The sequence below is a fragment of the Rhinatrema bivittatum genome, chromosome 13 (assembly GCF_901001135.1).
Source record: "Rhinatrema bivittatum chromosome 13, aRhiBiv1.1, whole genome shotgun sequence".
Lineage (NCBI taxonomy): Eukaryota > Metazoa > Chordata > Amphibia > Gymnophiona > Rhinatrematidae > Rhinatrema > Rhinatrema bivittatum.
In genome coordinates, this window is record NC_042627.1 from 3,196,962 (window position 1) to 3,220,208 (window position 23,247).

Below are 23,247 nucleotides of genomic sequence, written 5' to 3' on the forward strand. Positions count from 1 at the left end.
CTGGTAGCCCCTGTGACATAGTAAGGGCAAAGGCTATCGGCGCCATTTTGAATACTGGCAGCGATGACCCGAGTGCAGGAGATCGCTCCAGGACCCCTGCTGGACCACCAGGGACTTTTGGCAAGTCTTGGGGGGGGTCAGGAGGGTGGGGGGTTTTATTCGTTAGTGATAAATTGCATTCGTGGAGATTCGCCATACGTTTCGGAACCCCACGAATGCAATGAATAGGGACCTATACATTGCGGATTGCGCATTCGTTCAAAACGAATGCACATCCCTATAAGGTGGTTGATCAGATTTGATGTAATAACTGGAGGGAGTACATTAAGGAAAACTATTGCTCTAGCATTTAACTTTCAAAAGGGAGACTTTCATAAAATGAGGAAAATAAAGAAAAAATCCTAAAATATGCAGCTGCAAAGGTTACGAGTTACTCCCCGGGGTGGTGGGCAGGTTTTGTCCTCAGAGAACAGCTGTTACAGGTAAGCAACTCTGCTTTCTCCTCCACGTGAACACTTTTTAAAAATGCCAGTTTAGAAGCCCAGACCAGATGAATTCAATGCATTAAAAAAGGTGGAAGGAAGGTAAACTGACTGCCAGCATGGTTAAAGAGTGAGGTGAAAGAGGCTATTTTTAGCAAATCAAACTTTTCAAAAAATGAAAATAGGATCCAACTGGGGAAAATAGGAAAAAGCAAAAGTATTGGCAAGTTAGAAGAAAAACATTGATACAGTAGACAAAAAGATAATTTGAAAAAAAGCTGGTCATACAGGTAAAATTCAAAATATACTTTATCACAAGCATCTAAAGCAGGAAGCCTGCAAGGGAGATGGTTGGGCCATTAGATGATCAAGGGATTAAAGGGGGATTTAGGGAAGGCCAAGCCATAGCAAAAAACTAAGGTGGTCATTTACTAAAGCTAGCGCACTCGAAAAGGATGTTTCACACGTGAAAAGTCCCTTTTCGCATGCGATAGCTAAAAAGGGGCGGAGTCAGGGTGGCGTCTGCCCCGGAAGAGGAGGAGTTGGGTCGGACGCCACGAAGACTGCGCTGACAGCGAAACGGTAAGTATTTTCGTATTGCTGCCTAATTCGTGTCGAATAACTACACCGCGGAGGTGCGATTGCTGCCAGCTGTCATAGGACGGCCCCCCCCCCCCCCCCCCCCCCCCCCCGTCTGTGACCTTAGAAAATCCAGGCCTAAATGATTTCTTTGCTTTGGTATTTATTAAGGGGGATATCCATGCCAGAAAAGGTATTTAATGGTGATGATTCAGAGGAAAGGAAATAAATCACGGTGAATCTGAAAGATGTATTAGTGCAGACTGACAAACAAAAGAATAGCAAATCACTTGAACCGGATGGTATACACATTACAGTTCTGAAAAAACCCCAAACTGAAATTGCAGATCTATTAATAGTAATTTGCAACCTATCATTAAAATTGTCTGTTGTATTTTTCCACCACGCTCAGAGGTGGTGATGACTCTTGAGGCCAGGCTTCAGGAGTTGCTTTAAAGCTCTTAATGCCAAGATGGATCTTTTCTCTAGTAATTGCCACCATAAATCATCAGGACTACAGGAGCGCAAGTATCTGAAATGAATGCAAACATTTCTAAAGTTGAAGACAAGTTCAGCTAATTCAGGAGTTTAATGCCGTCATGGTGTTCCAGATGTATTGAATTTTTGAAGAATAATATGAACTTGCATATCAATGTAAATTCATAAAAGAATGACCATCATGCCAAGTCTTTGATAGGCTTATCATGCTATGTTGCAAGGCCAGGCGACGTGCGTATCGCCCTGATTTTATGCTTGCACACCTTTTAAAATCTACTTGTAAGCAAACATGAGCTGAAAGTCCCAGGGTTACCTCATAAAGGCAACTTAAATCTCATTTTCATGTAAAAGGTTTTTTTTTTCAGCTTAGGAAGGTTAAGGATCATTATCACTGTGAGCAACATGGTCTGGAAATGACCATTATTTATTAACAAGTATCACTGTCTGACAGAAAACTTACCAGCAAGGCTCCTCTAAACATCAAGCAGTTGTCTGAATAATAACCCATTCCATGATGATGGTCATCATTGCCGTATGAACTGCAGCTGTTGTAGCCATAGAAATAGTTAAAGCTTATATCGAGGGCAAAAATAATGATTCCAATAAATGCAGCAATGGCGCTGATAATATTCATCCCCAAGCTGCCCTTCACCTGCCAAACAAGCAACACGAGAACATCAGGTTGTTATCGTTTTATTACTACTGAACATGTGCAGAGAAGCAGAACAAGGATTCTCCCATCTTTCTTCATCTGTCTTTTTGTTACTTTCTCTCAGGTTCTTTAATTTAACTTCTCTTTTCACTGCCATATTCATCACCATCATAAATATCCCCATATTATCACCATTACCTGTATTACCCTGACAGCAGGACCTGCAGCTATGCCAGACTGGCCTGTGATCCTGTAAGATCTCATGAGCCAAAACAGGTCCTGGATGGACCATTAAGTGGATGAGAGAACTCCAAGGAATGCTGGGTACCTTAATAAGGCTCATTAGAGCAGTGTTTCTCAACCTTTTCATGCCCAAGGCAAACCTACATTAACAAAAATGTTGTGTGGCACAGCAACCTCCGCAGTGCAGGTTATGGAGACGCATATGGGCAAAAAATAGCCCCACCAATCTGTCTTCCAAATTTTAAAACAAAGGGCAATGGGGGCAGAAATTCATATGAAGCCATCCTGATGAACCAGCTCCCTCTTTATACAAATGTAGGATCAGGGAAAAGTCGGTGTGATGTTAGCTGCCAGCTCAATTAGTTCCCTTGGCTGCCACGTGTGCCTGCCACGTGTGGCTGCCAGGGCTCCTTCAATGCTGCTATTTCCAATACTCAGAGTCGGTCACGTTCAGTGCTCAGTGCAAGCTTTGCCCATCTCACTCAGTTTGGGGACAGGGCAGAGGCTGGAAGGACATAGATGAGAAATCTTAGCACCGGGAAGATAATTTGGGGATGTTGACCTAACTCGGGCGGCCTGTACCAGAATTTTTATGGCCTCTGTGTATTTATGTTCAAATTCAGAGAAAATCATCCTCTCAGATCTGCTAGGACTGTGTTTTCCAGCCCTCTCTTTCTGCACCCCTACACGTTTGGCGTTCAGGAGTTTTACAATGAGAATGCATGAGATAGATTTGCATACCCTGGGTTTCCAGTGCATGCCAATATATCTCATACATATTCATTATGGATACCCGGAAAAGCCAAGTGGTTGCCTCCAGAAGAGGGCTGGGAAACAATGAGGTTGCATTGGGTAGAAGACATAGGAAGTTGAGTTTTGGATTTATAGACACTTACCAAACACATGTTTGCCTTATTCTGTGCTGAGACAGACAGGGATCCTGAAATGATGAACTGTTAAAGAACAAGGAAATGAATGTCATTAACCACAAGAACTGGAAATTTAAAAGGTTTGCAGAACCAGTTTCTCTAGTGATAAACCAGAAAATTCAGGTTTTTTCAGTTGTGGGTGAATTCTATTTTAACAAAACTCATTTTTCAGGTTCACAAATGAATGTTTATAGATTTTTACAATAAAATAAACAATAGTAATTTCAAAGATTAGACTGCAGCAAATTTAATTCTAAGAAGGGAAGTTAAGAGACCCAATTGTGTGACTGAGAGTTTATTTAAAAGATTATCCCACACCATCTGCCATTCTAGGCAGGTTTAGGCCACATGTGTTTTTTGACACCCTCTCCTGTTGTATTCTGGTACTTGTTGTGTTGCTTTAAAATGGAAGATGTAGAACTACAAATCCCAAAATGCTCTGCAATGTAAGGTCAAAAACTAGAACCAGCCAAACCCTCTCCCTCCAGCAGTGTGATCTCATGACACCTTCATCTAAGTGCAAATTAAACTCTTAGAGGTCCATATTCAAAGGGATATTTCCAGCTAAGTGCCCACTTAGCTGGATAAGCCCCAGAGTTTTGAAATTCCCACCTGTCTGACCACCCCTGAGTTATTTGATTAATTCATTAGCCAGTTAACAACTTAGACAAATAAGGTGGAAGGTGATCTGGGGGTGTTCTGGGGTGGAAAAATATTAACAAATAATGCCAGCTAAGTTATCTGGCTAACTTTAAGCCTCAGAGCAGTCTTAAAGTTATTTGGTACATGTACCCAGATATTTAAACCATTATCTGGCTATATTTAAAATATAGGCTAAGTCCAAAAATTGGTAGCATACACTATCAGCACTGCTGTTATATAATATTCCAATAGCTTTTACTATCAGCACTGCCGTCATATAATACTCTGGTAGCATACACTATCAGCACTGCTTTCAGGGCAATGCTGGATGCTGCTGGAGTGATATGAATTTATTGCACTACTGATGGCCTTGGGGGTTTCAGAGAGCTTCGGTTGGGTTGGGAGATTTCGGTTAAGGGTTGCTGATGGGAGGGGAGAATTGGGGTTAGGAATAGGGCCCATAGCTTGTGGGTTTGCAAGATTGAGAGAAGGGGACAGGGAGGCTCCTCAAGCTTTTATTTTGGGGGGATTTGAGTGTGTATGGCATTAGGTGCTATGCCCAACATCACTTTTAGTTATTATGGGGGACTGAGATCTTTTTTTTTTCTTTATTTTTGGACTTTACAGTCTATATTTTGAATATAGCTGGTTAAAGTTATCTAAGTATGTACCCAGATAACTTTATATAGCCGGTTATTCAGGTAATGTTCTGTGAATATCTTTAGCTGGGTTTATCAGCAGGAGGCTTCTGGTGCTGAATATCCAGTTGCCTGGCTAACCTCAGCTGGATAACTTGCCCCCTCAGTGCGTACTGAACATAGACCTCTTCCAGTCTCGCACCGCTACTATCTTGCTGGATCATGTGCCGGTATCGCGTGCGATAGGGCCTTATTGCATGGCGGTGGTACAATGCAAATTAGGGGATGGGGGAGGGGTTTTGGCAGAATTATGTCCCGGCAGCGCTGTGGGTGACAATGTTTCCTGCATTATTGCCGGCAGCACCGTGGGAAATAGCTACACCTTTTCCCGTGGTGCAATGGGTGTGAAACCGTGATGCGGCCGGCTGCAGCCGCGCAGGGCGGAAACGCACCGCCGTGATGCGGCCGGCTGCAGCCGCGCAGGGCGGAAACGCACCGCCGTGATGCGGCCGGCTGCAGCCGCGCAGGGCGGAAACGCACCGCCGGGATGCGGCCGGCTGCAGCCGCGCAGGGCGGAAACGCACCGCCGTGATGCGGCCGGCTGCAGCCGCGCAGGGCGGAAACGCACCGTCGTGATGCGGCCGGCTGCAGCCGCGCAGGGCGGAAACGCACCGTCGTGATGCGGCCGGCTGCAGCCGCGCAGGGCGGAAACGCACCGTCGTGATGCGGCCGGCTGCAGCCGCGCAGGGCGGAAACGCACCGTCGTGATGCGGCCGGCTGCAGCCGCGCAGGGCGGAAACGCACCGTCGTGATGCGGCCGGCTGCAGCCGCGCAGGGCGGAAACGCACCGTCGTGATGCGGCCGGCTGCAACCACGCAGGGCGGAAATGCACCATCGTGATGCGGCCGGCTGCACAGTTTCGCCCTCCCCATCCCTTTTCTTTGTGCAGCTCATCATTCTGCAGGACGATGAATCCAGGCCTTGCTCTCAATGTCAAAACAGCTTTGCCAAAGGTGTAGAACAGCAGAAATCTGTTTGAAAATAAGTCTTTAAATAACATGGATATATTTCCAATGTACTTTAATTCTCCTAAGAATAAATCGTTTTTTCCTATAATTTAAAAAAATTACTTTACAAAGTTTAGTTAAAAATACAATGATGTCAGCACTAAAAAAAAGTAATGAGACCAGTATTCAAAAAGCTAAGGTTAGGTAGGATAAACGTCCTGCTGAATATTCCCTTCAGTTGGGTAACTTTAAACCTAACCAACTATCTTAAGGTTAAAGTTATGCAATCTCATGTGGCTGAATAACTTCATTTTTAACTAGCCATGTTCTTAAGAATACAACACAGGAGGTGCTTGGGCCTATTGACCCCATTCCCAGCCCCTCCCATTCATTGTGGAAAAAGTGTGCCCTGCCGGGCCAAGCCCCATCGCACCGCCTCATCTATCCCCTCCGAGCCCTGGTCTGCCAAACTCCCACCCCTCCTTCACAACTGCTACCTCTAGAACTGCCTTTCGGGGCTGGGATCCTGGGGCCTAACAGCATGAGAACCCCTGCTTTCATTACAGGTACTTTTGTTCATGAAAAATGAGGGGTGTGGAGCTGAAAGTGCAGTCTACACGCATGATTTTCACATCACACCCAAAGCATGTCCCCCAGGAGCAGCTCCTGCAGATATGTTGTGCTTTCAGCCCAGCTTACGCCCGTACATGCACTCTTCCGTGGGACAATAAGAGTGAAATACTCCAGGTACTTACAAACAGACCGCCCCAGAAAGGGACTCCGATGTACACAGATATGACTGAGACGGCAGGGATGGCAGTAGCCAGAATGATGGCCAGGATGATCTGGATCAGGCCTATCAGGATCTGGGTGACCTGGCGATGAAACAGTACATTAGGACATTCGCGTATTTATTTATTTCCGTTGTTAAATTTTAATTCAGAGCTTCTGAATATCAACAGGGAGAATGGTGCGAGCAGGAGAAGGCCCTGGAGGTGGGAAGGGTCTCTCCGGACGGGTTTGCGTCACAGAGTGCAGCGCAGAGTCATAAATTATCTTAAAAGTGAGAAAATTTCATATTGGCAATGGTACATGAGAGGGACTCAGAGAGGAGAAGGTGAGCAGAAGAAATCTACAAGATCTGAGGGGATTAAGGTAGATTTGTGGCTGGCAGGCCGGCGGTGAAGGAAACGAGGAAAAGAACACAGGAACCAAAAGAGATAAGAACACAACTTTTCAGATATTGAACAGCTGGAAGCTGAGAGGTGAACAAAGACAGCGCCAGTCGCAGCTTTTCCTGCAGCTGGAGCCTGTGCTCTCCCCCTTGATTTACCAGTGCTTGCTCCACCATAGTGGCAGCGCTATCTCAGCAAAGCATCCCCCTCATCCCTTCTCCAGTATCATCTGCCTTTCTCTTTCACCCCCTACCCACTCGTCATGCATCCCTCTCTCCTCCTTCTCTCCTTGTCCAGCAGCATCCGTTCTCCATCTCTCTCACCCATTCTTTGTCCAGCAGTATCTCTCCTCTCTCCCACCCACCTGTCCTCTTCTCCCCCCTGCCCAGCAGCAGTCTCTCCTCTCTCCTCTTTTGCCCAGTAATAGAAATGTCTCCCACATTAACTCCCTGCCCAGGAGCAGCAGACTGCAAACTCCCCTGCCCCTCAGTAAAGGCCCAATCAGAAGAAATTCATACTGTATTGGTTGAAGGTAAATTGAAATGGCCGACTGGGCTGAACTGGGATGCTTCCCCTTACTACTCACCATATTTCAGTAACAACGCACAAAGTGCCTGAAGAAAATCTCTTCGGTTACATTTTCCAGGGGCAATTTTCAGAGAATAAATATGCATCTACTTTACTGAAGTGAAAATATGCAGGTAAAATCTTCCAGCCCACTGGGGACAGGGAAGTACCTACAGTACCTGATTACAGTTCGCTTTGAAGTGGCTGACCAGTCACAAAAAAGGTGGAATATAAATAGAATAAAAAACTAAATAGCCAGATACCAGGTGAAGTAACACACACCCCTGCAAAAAAGCCATTTAGAGGCCATAGAGCAAACCTGCCATACCAAAATGGCAATAACTCCCAGAATGCAAAGGCAACACCTCAAATATTTCACCCGGCCCTAAAACACCGAGACATCTTCTATTGGGAAAGAAGAAGGAGCTGGACTGGTACAGAGCCTGCCTGCTAGTGATACCTCACCTCTGCCACACACGCAGGACACAGACACTCGCCCAGTACAGAACAAGGGATCACAAACTGCAAATAGAATTCTTCTTTGTTGCTTTACCCCCTCCCCTCCTGCTCTTCCCTGCAGAAAGGGAGGGGGTAGCGAGAGGAGAAGAAAAGCTTTGAACTGTGTTCTGTCTGCTCCAGGCTCCCTCCTTGCTGGAGCAAGAAGCAGAGCGCGGTTCTCTGTTGCCTCAGGTTCGGGGCACAGTCACTGGAGTGAGCACCCTGCTATGCCCACAGGTAAATGCAGCCCTACTGATGATACCCCCTTGGGCCTGACCTCTGGGGCAAATGCCATCCCCACCCCCCCGTCTTCCACCACCCCAGTTCTGGCACTGAATGTAAATAGAGAGAGAGTATGGAATAGATGGAGAGACTGAATTTTTAAATAGAAGAAAAAGAGGAAGGAGTAGTGAAGCCAAGCTGAGTCAGAAAGCTTAGCCGAGATATAGAGCATGAGCTGCCTGGAGTTCATCCTGGTAGTAATTGTGGAAAGACAGGAAGAGGGAAGGAGACATTCAAGTAAAAGGGAAACATCTTAAAAAGATCTACAATCATTAACATAACCATGATAGTGACAGTTAAAAGAGGAACTAGGAGAGTCAAGATCAGTCAGACAGATGGAAAAGAAAAGGAAACCCACAATAGCGTTGCTGGACGCCAAATGCAAGAGAAGGATCAGAAAAAGAATAGGCATAGGCCCATATTTTCATTCAGTTTATTCATTTTGTAAGTCACAATCATTAATTTGCTTCATTTCAAACAATTTATTTTCATTTATTTGCTTCATTCATTCATAAAAGTCAACGGGGAAAGCAATGCAGCCTATTTTGGGCTCCCAGATTGGGGCTTTTTAAATCACTTCTAATGAAGCTTGAAGGTAGACGTCATCAGAAGGGTGAAGGCACTCCAGTGCATCAAGACTATGTCAATGTGTCACCCAACGTGGCCTGAAGAGCCAAGGACCTGCAATGGGCCAAACACTGCCAGCAGTGGCAGGAGTTCTCCAAAGCACTGTCAGAGGAGCAAAGGGCACCAACAGCAGAATCATCAAGCCCCAAGGCTGCATGAGAGGGGAAAAGTGGCACCATGTGGCATGAGCAACTTAAGGCACCAAGATGGGAGAAGAGAACAACAATAGCAGCTGAAAAAGTGACACGATGAGCCCAAAGCATAATGAGAGGCACAAAGTGGCAATAACATCCCAAGCTACAAATGAGGGTCAAAGGGCACCAACCAAATTGGTACAAAGCTCTACACAGGAAGAAGATAGAGGAAATTCCTGGAGGAGGCCTGATGCCATTTCTGTACAGATTATTAGGGGAAGGAGCTGGCTGTTCAGGCTTGCAATTGTTCTTTCCCTTTATTGTGTATAATCTCCGCCATGCTAGTATCATCTGCCTCATCCACCTCCTCTCTGCTACCTCACATAGGCAAGAGTTGGTTACTATAGTTACCATCTAATCTCTTCAGCTTTCTCTCTACAACACTTTTCAATGTGCCATAGACTTGAAAGGGAAACATAAATAAAACAACAATTTTCTTTTAAATTCAGGGGCACCCTCCCTTTGTTTTGGGGATCTGTCAGTGAAACAAAAATAGTCTCATTTTTTGCATTTTATGCATTTGTTGTAAATGAATGTGCATCCCTAGAAAAGGATTTAGCAAGAGCAGAGAAAGAATGATTAGACAACTAAGATGTCATTCACTAAAGGGCTCTCCCAGTATTCCCAAGAAGGAAATGGTATCTCGCAAGAGAAAGTGTTCTGTTGTGTAAAAAACAGATGATAGGTCTAGTAGGATCAGAACTGTAGAAAACCAGATAAGCAACAAGGAAAAAGATGATGAACCAAGTGAACAAGAACAGTCTTAGTAAAGTGAAAGGGATTATACAGAGACTAAAATAGATCGAGAGCAGAAGAGGATGAGCTGGTGGTGGACTGCATGCTCCATAACCTGAGAAAGGCATGAAGGAAGAGAAACAGAGTGATAGGCTTTAAAAAGGAGAAGTAAGGAACCAGAAGCAAGATAAGAAAAGAGAACAACAAGAGCTGAAGGAAGATAAATATCAACTACGGCTAGTTAGACAGAAGCTGGAACACTGCATTGAGGATGGGCTTTGCTGTTTACCTACATAAATGGATTTGAACGTTGCCCTCTTAATGGTGGAATGAAATCAGAAATGCGACATTCAAAAGAAGAAAAACAGGGAATAGTGGAGGTGAAGAAAAGGGAAGGGAAAAGCCAGGAAACCATCACCACCATGAGCAGAGATTCAGAGGGTGTTTGAGAATACTGAAAGAGAAGAAGGAGAGAGAGAGAGAGAGAGCCAGCAACAATCAATTTAAAGAAAGACAAATGTCAAGAGTGGCAGCCGATTTGTCATCAAAGGAGTGAGCATTTTAGAGAGCAGCTTGGGAAGAAAATACAGAGAGGATTTTAAAAGGAGAAAAAGAAACCAGATTGGAAGAAATTCTAAGGAAAAAGGGGAGGAAAAGTAAAAGGAAGAAAACCAAAATAAAACGTTAGAAATAATAAGAGAGCAGCAGCACCTCACGCACTTTCCTCAGTGTGGTCATTACGAACATTGTCATTCCTGTCCGATGTCAATATTCATGGATTTAAACTATTCAAAGTAGTCATCACAAATCTTTGAGCACACATGCACATACACATGTGTCACATGCAATACACATGCACAGATCTTTGTCATCTGCGTCTGAAGGACCTGAACTGGGCAGATACCAGATGAGCCACGTCAAGAAAAATCCACATGAGTAGCAAATTGGTTTGCAATTATCTCATTTTGACTCTGATTATTGAAACTCTCCAGTTTAGATTTATTCCGAACTGGTTTGTCCACTTGTCATGAGGATGATACTGATAAATAGACCAGTTGTGCAGTGCCCTCATGGGCATGCTTTCAGGACGTTGCTCTAATTGGGCCGATTTCTGGGTAAGACAGAACAGACTTACTCCTAAAGCCTTCGGTTCTCCTTTGAAGAACTTCTTCAGAGCCTCTGGGACCTGGCACAGGGCATTTTGAAGGGCATTGGGTCCCACCTGTAGAATTTGTTGGCCATTTGGTGGGATAACCTGAGTGATTACTACCACCCCGCTGCTTCCAGTTACTGTCGGATTCATCGCTCACAATCTGCAGGAAACAGAAAAGTGAAACAAAATATATAATCAAATAATTATCGTCTGGACTTATGTGCTATCCAAATGGTACATTATTAGAGTACATTCCACCATTTAAGATATAGTTTCAAAAATAAACCCCCCCCCCCCCACAACTCAATGCAAAATACATTTATCAGCTCCTACATTTTATTGCACAGATCTTGCTTTGCATCAAGGAAGTCACATTCGTGTTGGAAAGTTTATAAAACAATATTTAGGATGTATCCATGTAAAACTTTATACAGAAAACACATAATCAATGCTATACATAAATACCAGCAGACCATGTAAATGCTACTTATGAATGCATATATTCTATTTACATAAAATAAGGTTTTAACTATTCACAGAATGCATCCAAATAATGGTATCAGTTCAGCTAAATTGCACAGTGTCCTTAATAACCACACATTACAGGACTAAATAAATATTTGGCATGAGATTTCTATATAACATACCATAATCACTAGTGAGAACCCAATGGCTTCTGCCATAGCATTACAACCCTGTCAGTGATGCACAAAATCATTTTTCTTATAATATTGTTTTAATGTACATACCCCAAAACATTCCAGACTCAAAAAGACCATCAAAAAAGCTTCATCTCAAAGGCTTACAAACATTTACAGCTATCAAAAACCCTTAACTGAATCATATGATGCCAGTGGCCCAATCAGAAGTCTTTCTCAACTAGACCAACCTGTTCAAAATACAGAATTCTGATGACCCAATTAAAATACCTCTTCAGTCTGACCGAAATATCCTGTGATCAATTATAATACTAAAAATTCATTCACTCACACTACTAACTTGGAAAACAGAGGACCAAGTCTAAACCTTCATAGATTTATCAATCAAAAGAGTCTTCCATTCAATCTCTGTGTATAAAATTTTCGGATTAAGTAGATCCATTACATAGATCTATTTCTTTTCGGATTAAGTAGATCCATTACATAGATCTATTTCTTTTCTTTTTTGTAACAAAAGAGTTGTATGATGACCTCCTTTAGAAAGGGATAATATTTTAATTATGTAGAAATGCAAGTCCTTCACCTCATAAGGCTGCAGGCCAGCAGCAAGAGAGGGGCTTTCCAGTCTTTTACATTGAGTGTCACATGTATGATTTTTTACCCGCCGATGAGAGAATAAGAACATGCCATTCTGAGTCAGACCAAGGGTCCATCAAGCCCAGCATCCTGTTTCTAACAGTGGCCAATACAGGCCATAACAACCTGGCAAGTACCCCAAAACTAAGTCTATTACCATTGCTAATGGCAGTGGCTATTTTCTAAGTGAACTTAATAACAGGTAATGGACTTCTCCTCCAAGAACTTATTCAACCCTTTCTTAAACCCAGCTATACTAACTGCACTAACCACATCCTCTGGCAACAAATTCCAGCGTTTAATTGTGCGTTGAGTGAAAAAGAACTTACATAAGAACATAAGAAAATGCCATACTGGGTCAGACCAAGGGTCCATCAAGCCCAGCATCCTGCTTCCAACCATGGCCAATCCAGGCCACAATGAAATCAAGGATAACAAATAGGCATGGGGGCCTTTACAGTGAACAGTAATGTATGGAGCTATAAATTAAAAATAAACAAAAAGGATTAAAAGAGACTGGGTGAGTAAAACTTATGTAGATGAAAGGGAAGGGTAAAATTGTTGACTCTTCTCCTATGCCCCCTATCGGGCCTATGGATTATCACGTCATGTGATTATCAGTGGATGAGAAAGTAGAGGCCTCTTTTTTTTCTTCTGGGGCTTCCCTTAGCCCAAGCTCAGCTTTACCACTTCTGCAACCCTTGAGGGTGGCTTTGGATGGAGAGACTCTGGCCCTAGTGAAGAAAGGGACGGCACTGCTGGTGAAGAGGCTCTGGCTAGAGAAGGCTAGACTTTTGCTGTTAGTTTAAATGCCTCACTAGATTTTGCTCCATCTCCTTTTTGCCATCTGACTGAATCAGCTGATGACTTTGTTGTTCCTAATGATATCTCCCTAGGGGATATTTGGAGATCTATCTATTAAAAATGGAAAGAATGATGTCCCAATCTACTACACAGATGTGCACATTGTTTGAAGAGTCTCAGTTGAAATTTCACGATCATGAAAACCATTTTGAAATCTCTTGAAAGTAATGTTTCTGTGCTGAAGTCTCAGTTAGCTCCAGAACAATCTTTAAAATCTTCACCGGCTGAAGATAATTTCGCTGCTTCATGGTACGCTGCAGGCCAGTGAAAACAGAGAGGGAGGAAGCCGGGATTCTTAAACTTCCCTGTCACTAGGTTGTGGTCACCAACTGAATTGTTTAAAAAAAATAGTTATGGGAGAAGTTGGGTTCCTCTGAAAACCAAGCAGCTCTGGCCAAGATTTATCATCTTTCAAAAAGAAGGCGACAGTTCATTGTGAGTGGGGGAGAAGGGACGCTGCTACTTTCTAATAGTCCAGACCTGCCTGCTGACGATATTCCTGTAAGAGGATGCTTCTAGTGACTTTCTGCGCTGAAGGTGACAAAGATATGGTTTTTCTAAAATACTCAAAATACTTTTCAAATAAAAACGACCAGTTTTGTGGCCAGAAGGTATGCGTTTTTCCCAGATGTTGCTGATGTTACTCAGTGCAGAAGAAAGTGGTTTTTCTCCTTCGGGCAGAAGTTTTTGTCCTTAGGGGTGACCTGCTTTCTCAAGTTTCCATGTAAATGCTTAATATTGTACCCAAAGAATACTTTTTTTGGGTGTAAAACTGCTCAATGATTTCCTGTCTCTTCCCTCTAGAATAGTTGCACAAATGTGGTAATTAAAGAGATATGTTCTCTCTACCTTGTGGAAATGTTTCTATTAATTGTTTTCCTCCTTTTGCAAGTCGTCCTTGAGTGATGTGAGCCAGTTGATATAATTACTGATTATTCTGTGATACGTTTTCTTTTTTTTTTTTTTAGCATATGTTATATCATTTTCCGTTTTATATTCATTTGATGTTAATGATATAAAGCTAATAAAGAGGTTTGGACAAGTCCCTAGAGGAAACGTTTTTAGCGAGGTAGATTAAAGAAAGTTATTGCCCTCCCAGAGAGTGAGTTACAGGAGCGATGTCTCCTTCCCAGGACCTGCCTAGAACTTGTGACCTGGACTGGCCTCTGATGGAGACAGGATGCCGAGTCTGAAGGGCCTTGATTTAACCCAGCATGGCTTTTATTATATTCCTTGAAATTTTTTTTTTTTTTTTTTGGTGGGGGGTTGTCTCAAATTCACTTTATGTTTCAATCTATATTACATATTGTGAGGATCCCCCCAGCAATTCTGACCTAAGAAAGCAGAGGTGGAGGTGGCCCGGAGTCCCGTTGACGTATTCAGCCTCTCATAATGGAAACATTGCTTCGAGGGATCTGCTTTTCCTCCGCTCCATGACAACAGCACGTTTTACTCATGGGAAGGCAAGGCCTTGCTGCTTTCACTTTGTGCAGGGTGCACAAAATAGCTTTTACTCTTTTTAAGACAGAAAACTGAATATAAACTCCTGGTTGCATTATTACAGTACAGTATGTTATTAAAATATCTTGTTACAGGTAACGTTTTATATGAAGAGATTACGGTGCCAAAGTAGGAATGCAAATATTAGAAGAAACTAATCCTTGTGTGCCTCTTTCATACATAAAGATGAATTTCCGTATCTGAATGTTCAAAAAATAGTTTAACCTGTAAGGTTAATAATGAAACAGATTCTTTCTACACCTGTGCTTTCCAACTTTTCCAGGCTAAGGCATACCTGAACATGAATAAAAAAAGCTTTTCTGCAATATTTCTCCCATTCTCAATGAATTTCAGATTCTAAAATGTATCTTCCTCGGCCACAGAATCGTTAACACGATGGCAGAAGAAGTCTGTCCATTTCTACAATCCATTCCCTACCTTCCCTCAGAGATCACCTGTGTTTGTCCCTTGCTTTCTTGAACTCCACCACCTTCCCTGTATCTGCCTTGCTCTCTGTAAAGGAGCAGATTGCTCCTGAGTCTAATCCTTTCACCTTCATCCCGTGACGTATCATTCCAGAGTCTCCTTTCCTTTGAAAGAGGTGTGCCTGCTGTACATTGATACATTACAGGTTTCTAATTGCCTCTATCATATCTTCCTTATCAGGCCTTTCCTCTAAGGTCAGGTCAGGCAGAACAGTGGTGTTCAGCTCTGGCTTTACCGCTTGTGATGGTTACATGCTTTCTTTGGAATCTTTTCACTTTTAGTCTTAATTAGAATTTATCCCAATTATTTAAATCCATTCTCTGCCAGTTAGGACCCATGACTTGCCAACTAAAGTTGCCACCCATGCTGTGGATACACGTGTTTCATGTATCGCTCCTAAAGCCCTTGATACTTTCCTGGCCTTCAAGAACACCACCTAAAGCTCAAGAAATGACTTCCAAAGACAGCACAGTATATGAGGTAAAGGAGATTCTGGACTCTAGGCATCGGGGAAAGAGATGGGAGTACTTCATCTCATGGAAGGGGTACAGGCCTAAGAAGAACACATGGGAACCCGCTTCCAAAATTCTGGATGCTAATCTTCTAAGAAGTAAGAACATAAAAAGTTGCCATATTGGGTCAGAGCAACAGTGGCTAATCCAGGTTAGTGGCAAGTAACCAAAACATTAAGTAGATCCCATGCTATTAATGCCAGTAATAGCAGTGGCTATTCCCTAAGTCAAAGGAGTTTCACACCCTTTATCCCAAAAAACCGAGACCTTCAGGTAGGGGGTTTGAGAGAGAGCTTGCAGGAGGAGCTTGCAAGCTTCTACACTTATCCCGACTGCAGGATTCCACTGCCCTTCTCTGATGCTGGGCCACCCTTCCTAATGGGAAGCCGCACCACAACATGGCAGGATGCCGCTGATACCACTGGGTCCTGCTCCTTAAGGTGTGTGTGCACTGACTTCACCTAATTTAAAGGGCCAGTGGTGGGAAGACTCACGCTCCTGAGCCACATATAAGGCCCTTGCAGATGTCTCTCCTGTACCTTGGCAATGGGTTGTCTACCTCGTTGGCAAAGCAAGTTGCCTCTGTGTGTTCCTGCTGTCCTTGTTCCTGGTTTTCATTCCTGGTCTTCATCTTGTCAGCCCTGGTCCTCATTCCCGAGTTCCATTGTCTAGTCCTGTGGTCAGTCTTCAGTTCTTCAGTATCTTCTCTGCCTGTGCTGTTTTTTGCCTCCTTGTCTGCCCATCCACCCTGTCTTCCCTCGGACAGATCTCTGATTCTGACCTTGGCTTGCTGATTACAACTCTTATTGAACTCTGCGTGCCACTGACCACTGCCTGCCTCTCTCTCAGCTATGATAGAACTCTGCTGGCCACTGACCAGTGCCTTCATTAACTATGATCAAACTCTGTCTACCTTGACCACTGCCTGACTCTGATCAGCCTAAATGCCACCTGCCCTGACAGCGGCCTGCCTCTGACTCTGCCTGCATTCAGCCTGCCCTGAACCCTGGCTTGTGACTCAACTACCGACCATCACCTCATCATTAGAGGCCTATGCCTAAATCCTGTCAACTCCTGCACCTGAGGGGAACGTGGGCTAGAATAGGTGAAGCTCCAGTTGGGCCTCTGTCACAGCCGATCCGCCAGTCGATGATGGGGCCCTACAGGGTCCATGTCCACAACAGATTTACTCTCTGTGCCATAGACTTTTACCATTTTTATCAGCTTGGAAGGGGTTTTTGACCAGTCTAAAGAGGCTCTGTCCAACTGGGAGCTCCACTTTATCTAATCCAAGAGATTGGATATTTCCCTGGCCCTGCACAGATAGAAAGGAACCGAGAATTCTGTGGTGCTGCAGTTTGAGTTATTGTGCCATTTATCATCAGTGTTTAAACAGTGAAGACTAATTTTAGACACTAAATCAGTAACTCCAGTGTATTTCTTTTATTTATTTAGTGCTTTTTTATACCGACATTCATGATACAGATCATATCATATCAGTTTACAAGGAACAATGGGGCAATAACGTTAACATAAACAAATATAGCGAAAAGTTACAATAAAACAGGGGGTACTCGGAGGAGGAAGAGCCAGAGGCATGAGTAACTAAGAACTAAATAATATCAGGTCATATACAATGTTAGAATTGGGGTACATCGACTAGAGGACCTTGGAGTGGGGAGGTCACAGATCAGGGGAAGGCTAGTAGAAATAGCCAAGTCTTGAGTTTTTTTTCTGAACGTGAGTAGACACTCACTGCACTCATTTCAAGGACAAGTATCCTCCCCAGGGGAACACCAAGGAAAAAAGAATGTGTAAAACGGTCACCCCCGGAGGGCGCAGAGAAAAGAACAGACCAGCCACCTGAGGCTGTTGAGAACGGGGCAGGGAATCCCCTTGCCGGCCGTGAGCTCCAGCTGACCCGCCGACGCCGCGACGTGAGGGGCGGACCCTGAGGCGGATCCCGGAGGTTGCCCTCTTAAGCGGGGCTTCCGAGTTCTTGAACCGAGGGCGCAGAGAAAAGAACAGACCAGCCACCTGAGGCTGTTGAGAACGGGGCAGGGAATCCCCTTGCCGGCCGTGAGCTCCAGCTGACCCGCCGACGCCGCGACGTGAGGGGCGGACCCTGAGGCGGATCCCGGAAGTTACCCTTTAGGGGAGCTTAGCAGCGGCGCGCAGCAGAGCCGGCGCGCTGCTGAAGCCGCGCGTGCTAAAGGGGCGCGCGGCGAGACGGCTTTGCCCGGCTTCGCCCGGAATCGCCGGATGACGGCAAACATCTGTTGGGTGTAACCAGGTACTGTTTTTCGTTTGTTTTGCTTGTTAAAATAGTATCTTCTCTGCTTACCAACAATTGCACACAAAGTTTGGCGTCATAAACTGTGTGAATCTGCTATTACTAAAGCAAAATGCCTCCAAAAAGGAAGGGCAAGGTGCGAGTGTTTCCACCACTTCCCTTGCCGTCTCCAATTCAGCAGGAGATAAGCAGATTTCTCCTTTCACCTGCGCTGAATGAAATGAAGTCCAAAGACTTTGATGTGCCTCTCAGTCAGGGAGGGCTGAGTGGGCCTACAAACGAGGCTTCATTAAGCCCTAACATCGGCATGCCCCCTGCACAAAGACTGGCGGACAGTACCCAGGAGGGTATTGTAGAGAACATCGTAGAGGGGGCGGCTGCTATCTTGGACTCAACTTCAGGAAGTGGAATAGGTGACCTGAGGTTGGAAAATCCTGAGGGAGGGAATTTAGATCAAAAGCTCCGAGATATCAGTATTATTGACCTCCCTACCCGCCCAACAGTGGTAACCCTAGATTCACTTTGGGGGATGATGGAAGGAATGCTTTTGAATATTAAAGGGTTAGAAAAGAAAGTGGATAGTTTAATAACAGGAACTCAACAGGACACGCTACAAACACAGAAACAAATTAAAGAGTTGGTTGACAGGACCAAAGAGTTGGAGAATTCCCAAAAGAAAAATATAGAATTCCAAGTAGCTGTTGTCAAAGACAGAGAAATAATCTCTAGAAGGCTTGAATCTCTAGAAAACACAGCCAAGAAATATAATTTGAGAATCATGAATTTTCCCAGAGTAATTGGGGAAATACCCCATATTACTTTAAAAAATTTGCTTAAGGAAATACTTGGCTCTGTTGCTGGAGATAAAATCATTGTACTTAATTGTTATTTTATACCAAAAAAAAGAATTCCAGAAGATAGATTAGAACAACCCTTTCAGGGTGATCTAACAAATTTTCTTGAGTCTAGTAACCAGGTAATTGATTGGGGGACTCTTTTGGCCAATTTCTCCATATTAGAGGATATAAGCTTGATAATGAAAAATTATTTCCAAAAATATCCAGTCAACTATATGGGAAAACAGATAAAGATATTCCCTGATCTTGCTTTCTCAACACAATTACGTAGGAAAGCCTTCCTGGCCTTACGCCAGGAGGTAACTGATATGGGATTTATTTTCACCTTAAGATTTCCGTGTAAGTGTGTCCTGAGAAAACAAAATGATGTATTTATTTTTTTCTCCCCTGACCAACTTAAAGATTTTTTAGAACAGAGGAAAATTCCAGCCTCATCCCCAATAATGAATTAAGGAATAAAGGAATATAAAACAGGCAGGTATTATGGGCCCTTTTGTTTATAAATTGAAGTAAAAATACTCCCAATGATTTCTGTATGTAGTGCAATGTCCCCTCAAATGTGATTAATACTGAATGAACATGGCTGTGGTAAAATGTCAGTAGTGCTTTACAATGGAGATAAGAGCCCATTGAAATTACCATTATAGATTTTCTTTATTATTTATGTACCGCAATCAGATCATGTATTTCCTATTGCAAACATTGTTTGTATATATTGAAAATGATAAATAAAGGATTAAAAAAAAAAAACGGTCACCCCCGTCACACTGTACCCTGGAAGTAAATCTTCCCTCCCACCTACAAAGCATCTGGCCCTGGGAGTAGGAGCTTGAGAGGTTCCAGCCCCAGAGAGCCCCACCCATGCAGGATAGGCACACTGGGATGGGTAACATTATGAAAGTAGTTGGTAACCTGTCTAGAATAGTGGATAGGTGGTAAATAAATATTTTCAACATAAATAAATGCATGATCTTTAATTTTATGTTGTGAAGAATTGGGGTAGGGCGGCAGGAAGGCAACAAGGCTTGTAAGGGTCATCTAGAGCACCTAAGAGCCGTGTACTATATATATATATATATATATATATATATATATATATATATATATATATATACACCCCCATCAATCATTCACATCCATCCCAAGGTGCAGATGCCAGGGTAGGGTAGGAGACAATGGTTGGGTTTCCAGCCTTCTCCATTCAGTTCGTCCCTAACCAGTGGCTGCTCAGTTCACCACTGGGATAGAAGTACATTATTCATTACATTTTGGAACAATGAACTAAACTGCGCTAAAACACGTGTCTTAAAATGTAATGTTTACTACTGATGTAGCAACATAATGATGCTCACTAATGTAATAACAGGCACAAAGGAAAATGCAGTAAGAAGGGGAAAGGGGGCACGAAAACGTTTTTTGAGTTGGGGGTGGGGTGGGGTCTGAGGTCTTGCAGGTATCTGGTACAGGAACTTCAAACCCAGGAACTTCAAACCCAGGATACAGTCCAGCAATCCCTGGATCTGGAGACCTATGGACCCACCCAGAACCAGGAACCCTGGGATCCTCTGACTTGAAATCTCTGGGCCAGAGCCAGCAGCTTGAGTCCTGGGTCCCGGGACCCCTGGATCCCTGGACCTCAGATCCACCCACTAAACCCCTCCCACTCAAGATATCTGCATCCAATGCAAGAGCCCCCTACACAAATCATCCCCTGCCGTAATCCAACCCCCTCGCACAAGACCTCCTTACCCCCTCTTCCCATGGATTTCTGTCGGTGGTCACCTTGGTCACATTCAGTCTCAGGTCTCCTGGCTGGCTGGGGATTGCTTACCTCACTTTGGTTAAGGTGACCTGGATAGTAATGCAAGGCGGTTCAGACTCCCTGAGCACAGAAGCTCAGGTTTCCCTTGCCTACCAAGAAGGGGCAGTGGAGGAGAGATGGAAGATGTTTCTAGTGGAATTGTCATCCTAATGTTTTAGTCTCAAAGCAACGATTAGTTCTTTTCTTACATCTATAGAATCCTAAATCATTTCCAGGTCATCAGCTTCATGCTCTGCGCCATTTTGCACCAGAGCATGTGACTTTTCACCGCCAGAGGAGAAATTTACGTTCCACATGTTCTCAAGAAGCAGGAAGCTACCTTCCGATTTATGCAGCTCCCACCTGACCTGTGATCTTTGGCAGTAATCTTACAAGAACAAGAGATCACCTGGTTTAAGGAGGAGAACTGGGTCAGGCTTGGTTCGGATTCTGGCAGATTGTTTCAGACTGTGATCTGCTCCATTTTGGAGGTGGCTTGGCCAGCTCTGACCCAGAAGAAGCCACTAGCCACAGGAGCTTCCCACAGCAGGAGAGACGTAAGCTCTCAGCACAAATAAGAACTGTATTATGTGAGCAGATGCTTTTCTTTCTTTTTAAATATAGAGTTTCTTACCTTGTGATGCGTCAGTCTAATTTTCCTCCCTCTGGCTCTCTACTTCTGTCTTCAGTTCTCTCTTTCTTATTCAGGACCGTCCCTCAGGCTGCGTTTTCTGTGTACACCTGTCCCTGCCTATAGATCAGTCTGTCTCTTTCCTTTTGGTTCTTCCTACCTGTCTCTCTGCTTCTCTTGCCTCTTGGTAGACCTCACAACACTGTATAGCTCGCTCTCTCTCTATTTATGATTTCTATGACTGTTGGCGCCAGGCTCTGCGTGAATCTCTCGCTCTCACTGCGAGTGCCACAGTGCATTCAGCAATCTGAGCTGTAAACAAGTGGGAAGGGGGTGTGCAATCCTGTCTGATGCTCACTGGCGTCAGCAGCTTTCCAGGTGCACAGGTGGGGCTGCGAGGAGGCAGAGCGTGAGGTTCGGTGCAGCAGGGCATGCTTTCTCTCTCTCTCTCTGCCCAGCAATTATTTATGTGGCCGCCAGAGAACAAACACCGTCTCAGGTAACATGCTGGAAAAGGAGAAGGAACAGGTTATAGGAAGACAGCAGAACGAAGTCTTCCCTTCAAGCCTGCTAACAACAAAATCCTTCTTCTATCCTTTCCTGGCTCTTTTGATCCTCTCGTGTTCTGTTTCTTTCTCTTTTCCTCCCTATCTTTCTCTCTCCGCACCCGTCTCATATCCTTTTTTCTCTGTTGGCAAACAGGATGATAACCCAGACAGGTAGGTAATGTCAGCTGACAGCGCCAATGCGGAAAGCTCTCTTAGAGCCTAGAAAAGCCGAGAAGCCTTTTTTGAGCACTCCTCGCTGAGCCTCCTCAGTCATTTTCTGCCTGTTCATCTCTCTTTTCTTCTTGCGCTAGTTTCTGCTGAAAAGACTCCTTTTTGCTTCACACATCTTCAGTTGCTTCATTAGCTTACTACTTAGGTCACTTTCTACAATTTTTTTCCTCTTCTGCTGTTGCAGCTGCTCTGGGGCCATTTCCCATCACTGTTGAGCTTTAGTGGCTCCAGAGTGGCCTCTGTTTTTGAAAGCGGAGCCGCAGCTTCAAGCAGTGCCCAGTCAGAAAAAGCCCATCATGGACTATACCAGGGATTGCATAAGGTGCTGTTTCCCAACCAGTGAGCCATGGAAATCTTATTTGTCACCACTCATGGGGTCTAAAGTCCAATTTGATTTTCCCGCCAAGCAGACTCAGAAAGTTTCTTTTGCCTCAAACAGGCCTGGGTCGACAAAGAAAACTGAATGGTTTACCTGTACCTCCATAGACAGTGGGATAATCAGCCACACATCAGACCCCCTCCCTCCCTCCCTACACCCCTTCGGAGCTGATCCTTCAGCTTGAATATATGATAATATATGATAATGAGCCACACATCAGACCCCCCTCCCTCCCTACAACCCCTTCAGAGCTGATCCTTCAGCTTGTATATATGATAATATATGATAATGAGCCACACATCAGACCCCCTCCCTCCCTACACCCCTTCAGAGCTGATCCTTCAGCTTGTATATATGATAATATATGATAATGAGCCACACATCAGACCCCCTCCCCTCCCTACACACCCCTTCAGAGCTGATCCTTCAGCTTGTATATATGATAATATATGATAATGAGCCACACATCAGACCCCCTCCCTCCCCTACACCCCTTCAGAGCTGATCCTTCAGCTTGTATATATGATAATATATGATAATGAGCCACACATCAGACCCCCTCCCTCCTACAACCCCTTCAGAGCTGATCCTTCAGCTTGTATATATGATAATATATGATAATGAGCCACACATCAGACCCCCTCCCTCCCTACACCCCTTCAGAGCTGATCCTTCAGCTTGTATATATGATAATATATGATAATGAGCCACACATCAGACCCCCTCCCTCCCTACACCCCTTCAGAGCTGATCCTTCAGCTTGTATATATGATAATATATGATAATGAGCCACACATCAGACCCCCTCCCTCCCTACACCCCTTCAGAGCTGATCCTTCAGCTTGTATATATGATAATATATGATAATGAGCCACACATCAGACCCCCTCCCTCCCTACACCCCTTCAGAGCTGATCCTTCAGCTTGTATATATGATAATATATGATAA

At 44.2% G+C, this 23,247-nt stretch overlaps 1 protein-coding gene across 2 annotated transcripts in view; it reads right to left on the reverse strand.

Moving 5' to 3' along the window:
• LOC115075112 (membrane-spanning 4-domains subfamily A member 4A-like) overlaps positions 1-21,486 on the reverse strand; it is a 36,759-nt gene extending 15,273 nt beyond the window's left edge. Inside the window, exons 1-5 of one of the 2 annotated variants that reach the window (XM_029575311.1) lie at positions 21,144-21,486; positions 10,884-11,061; positions 6,426-6,545; positions 3,351-3,407; positions 2,020-2,211 (exon numbers count right to left, since the gene is read on the reverse strand). In XM_029575311.1, the coding sequence (XP_029431171.1) occupies positions 2,020-2,211; positions 3,351-3,407; positions 6,426-6,545; positions 10,884-11,051 (537 nt within the window). In that variant the 5' untranslated portion in view covers positions 11,052-11,061; positions 21,144-21,486. The remainder of the gene's footprint in view (positions 1-2,019; positions 2,212-3,350; positions 3,408-6,425; positions 6,546-10,883; positions 11,062-21,143) is intronic. The other variant, XM_029575312.1, reaches the window with a different exon arrangement.
• Between the last annotated feature and the right edge of the window lie 1,761 nt (positions 21,487-23,247).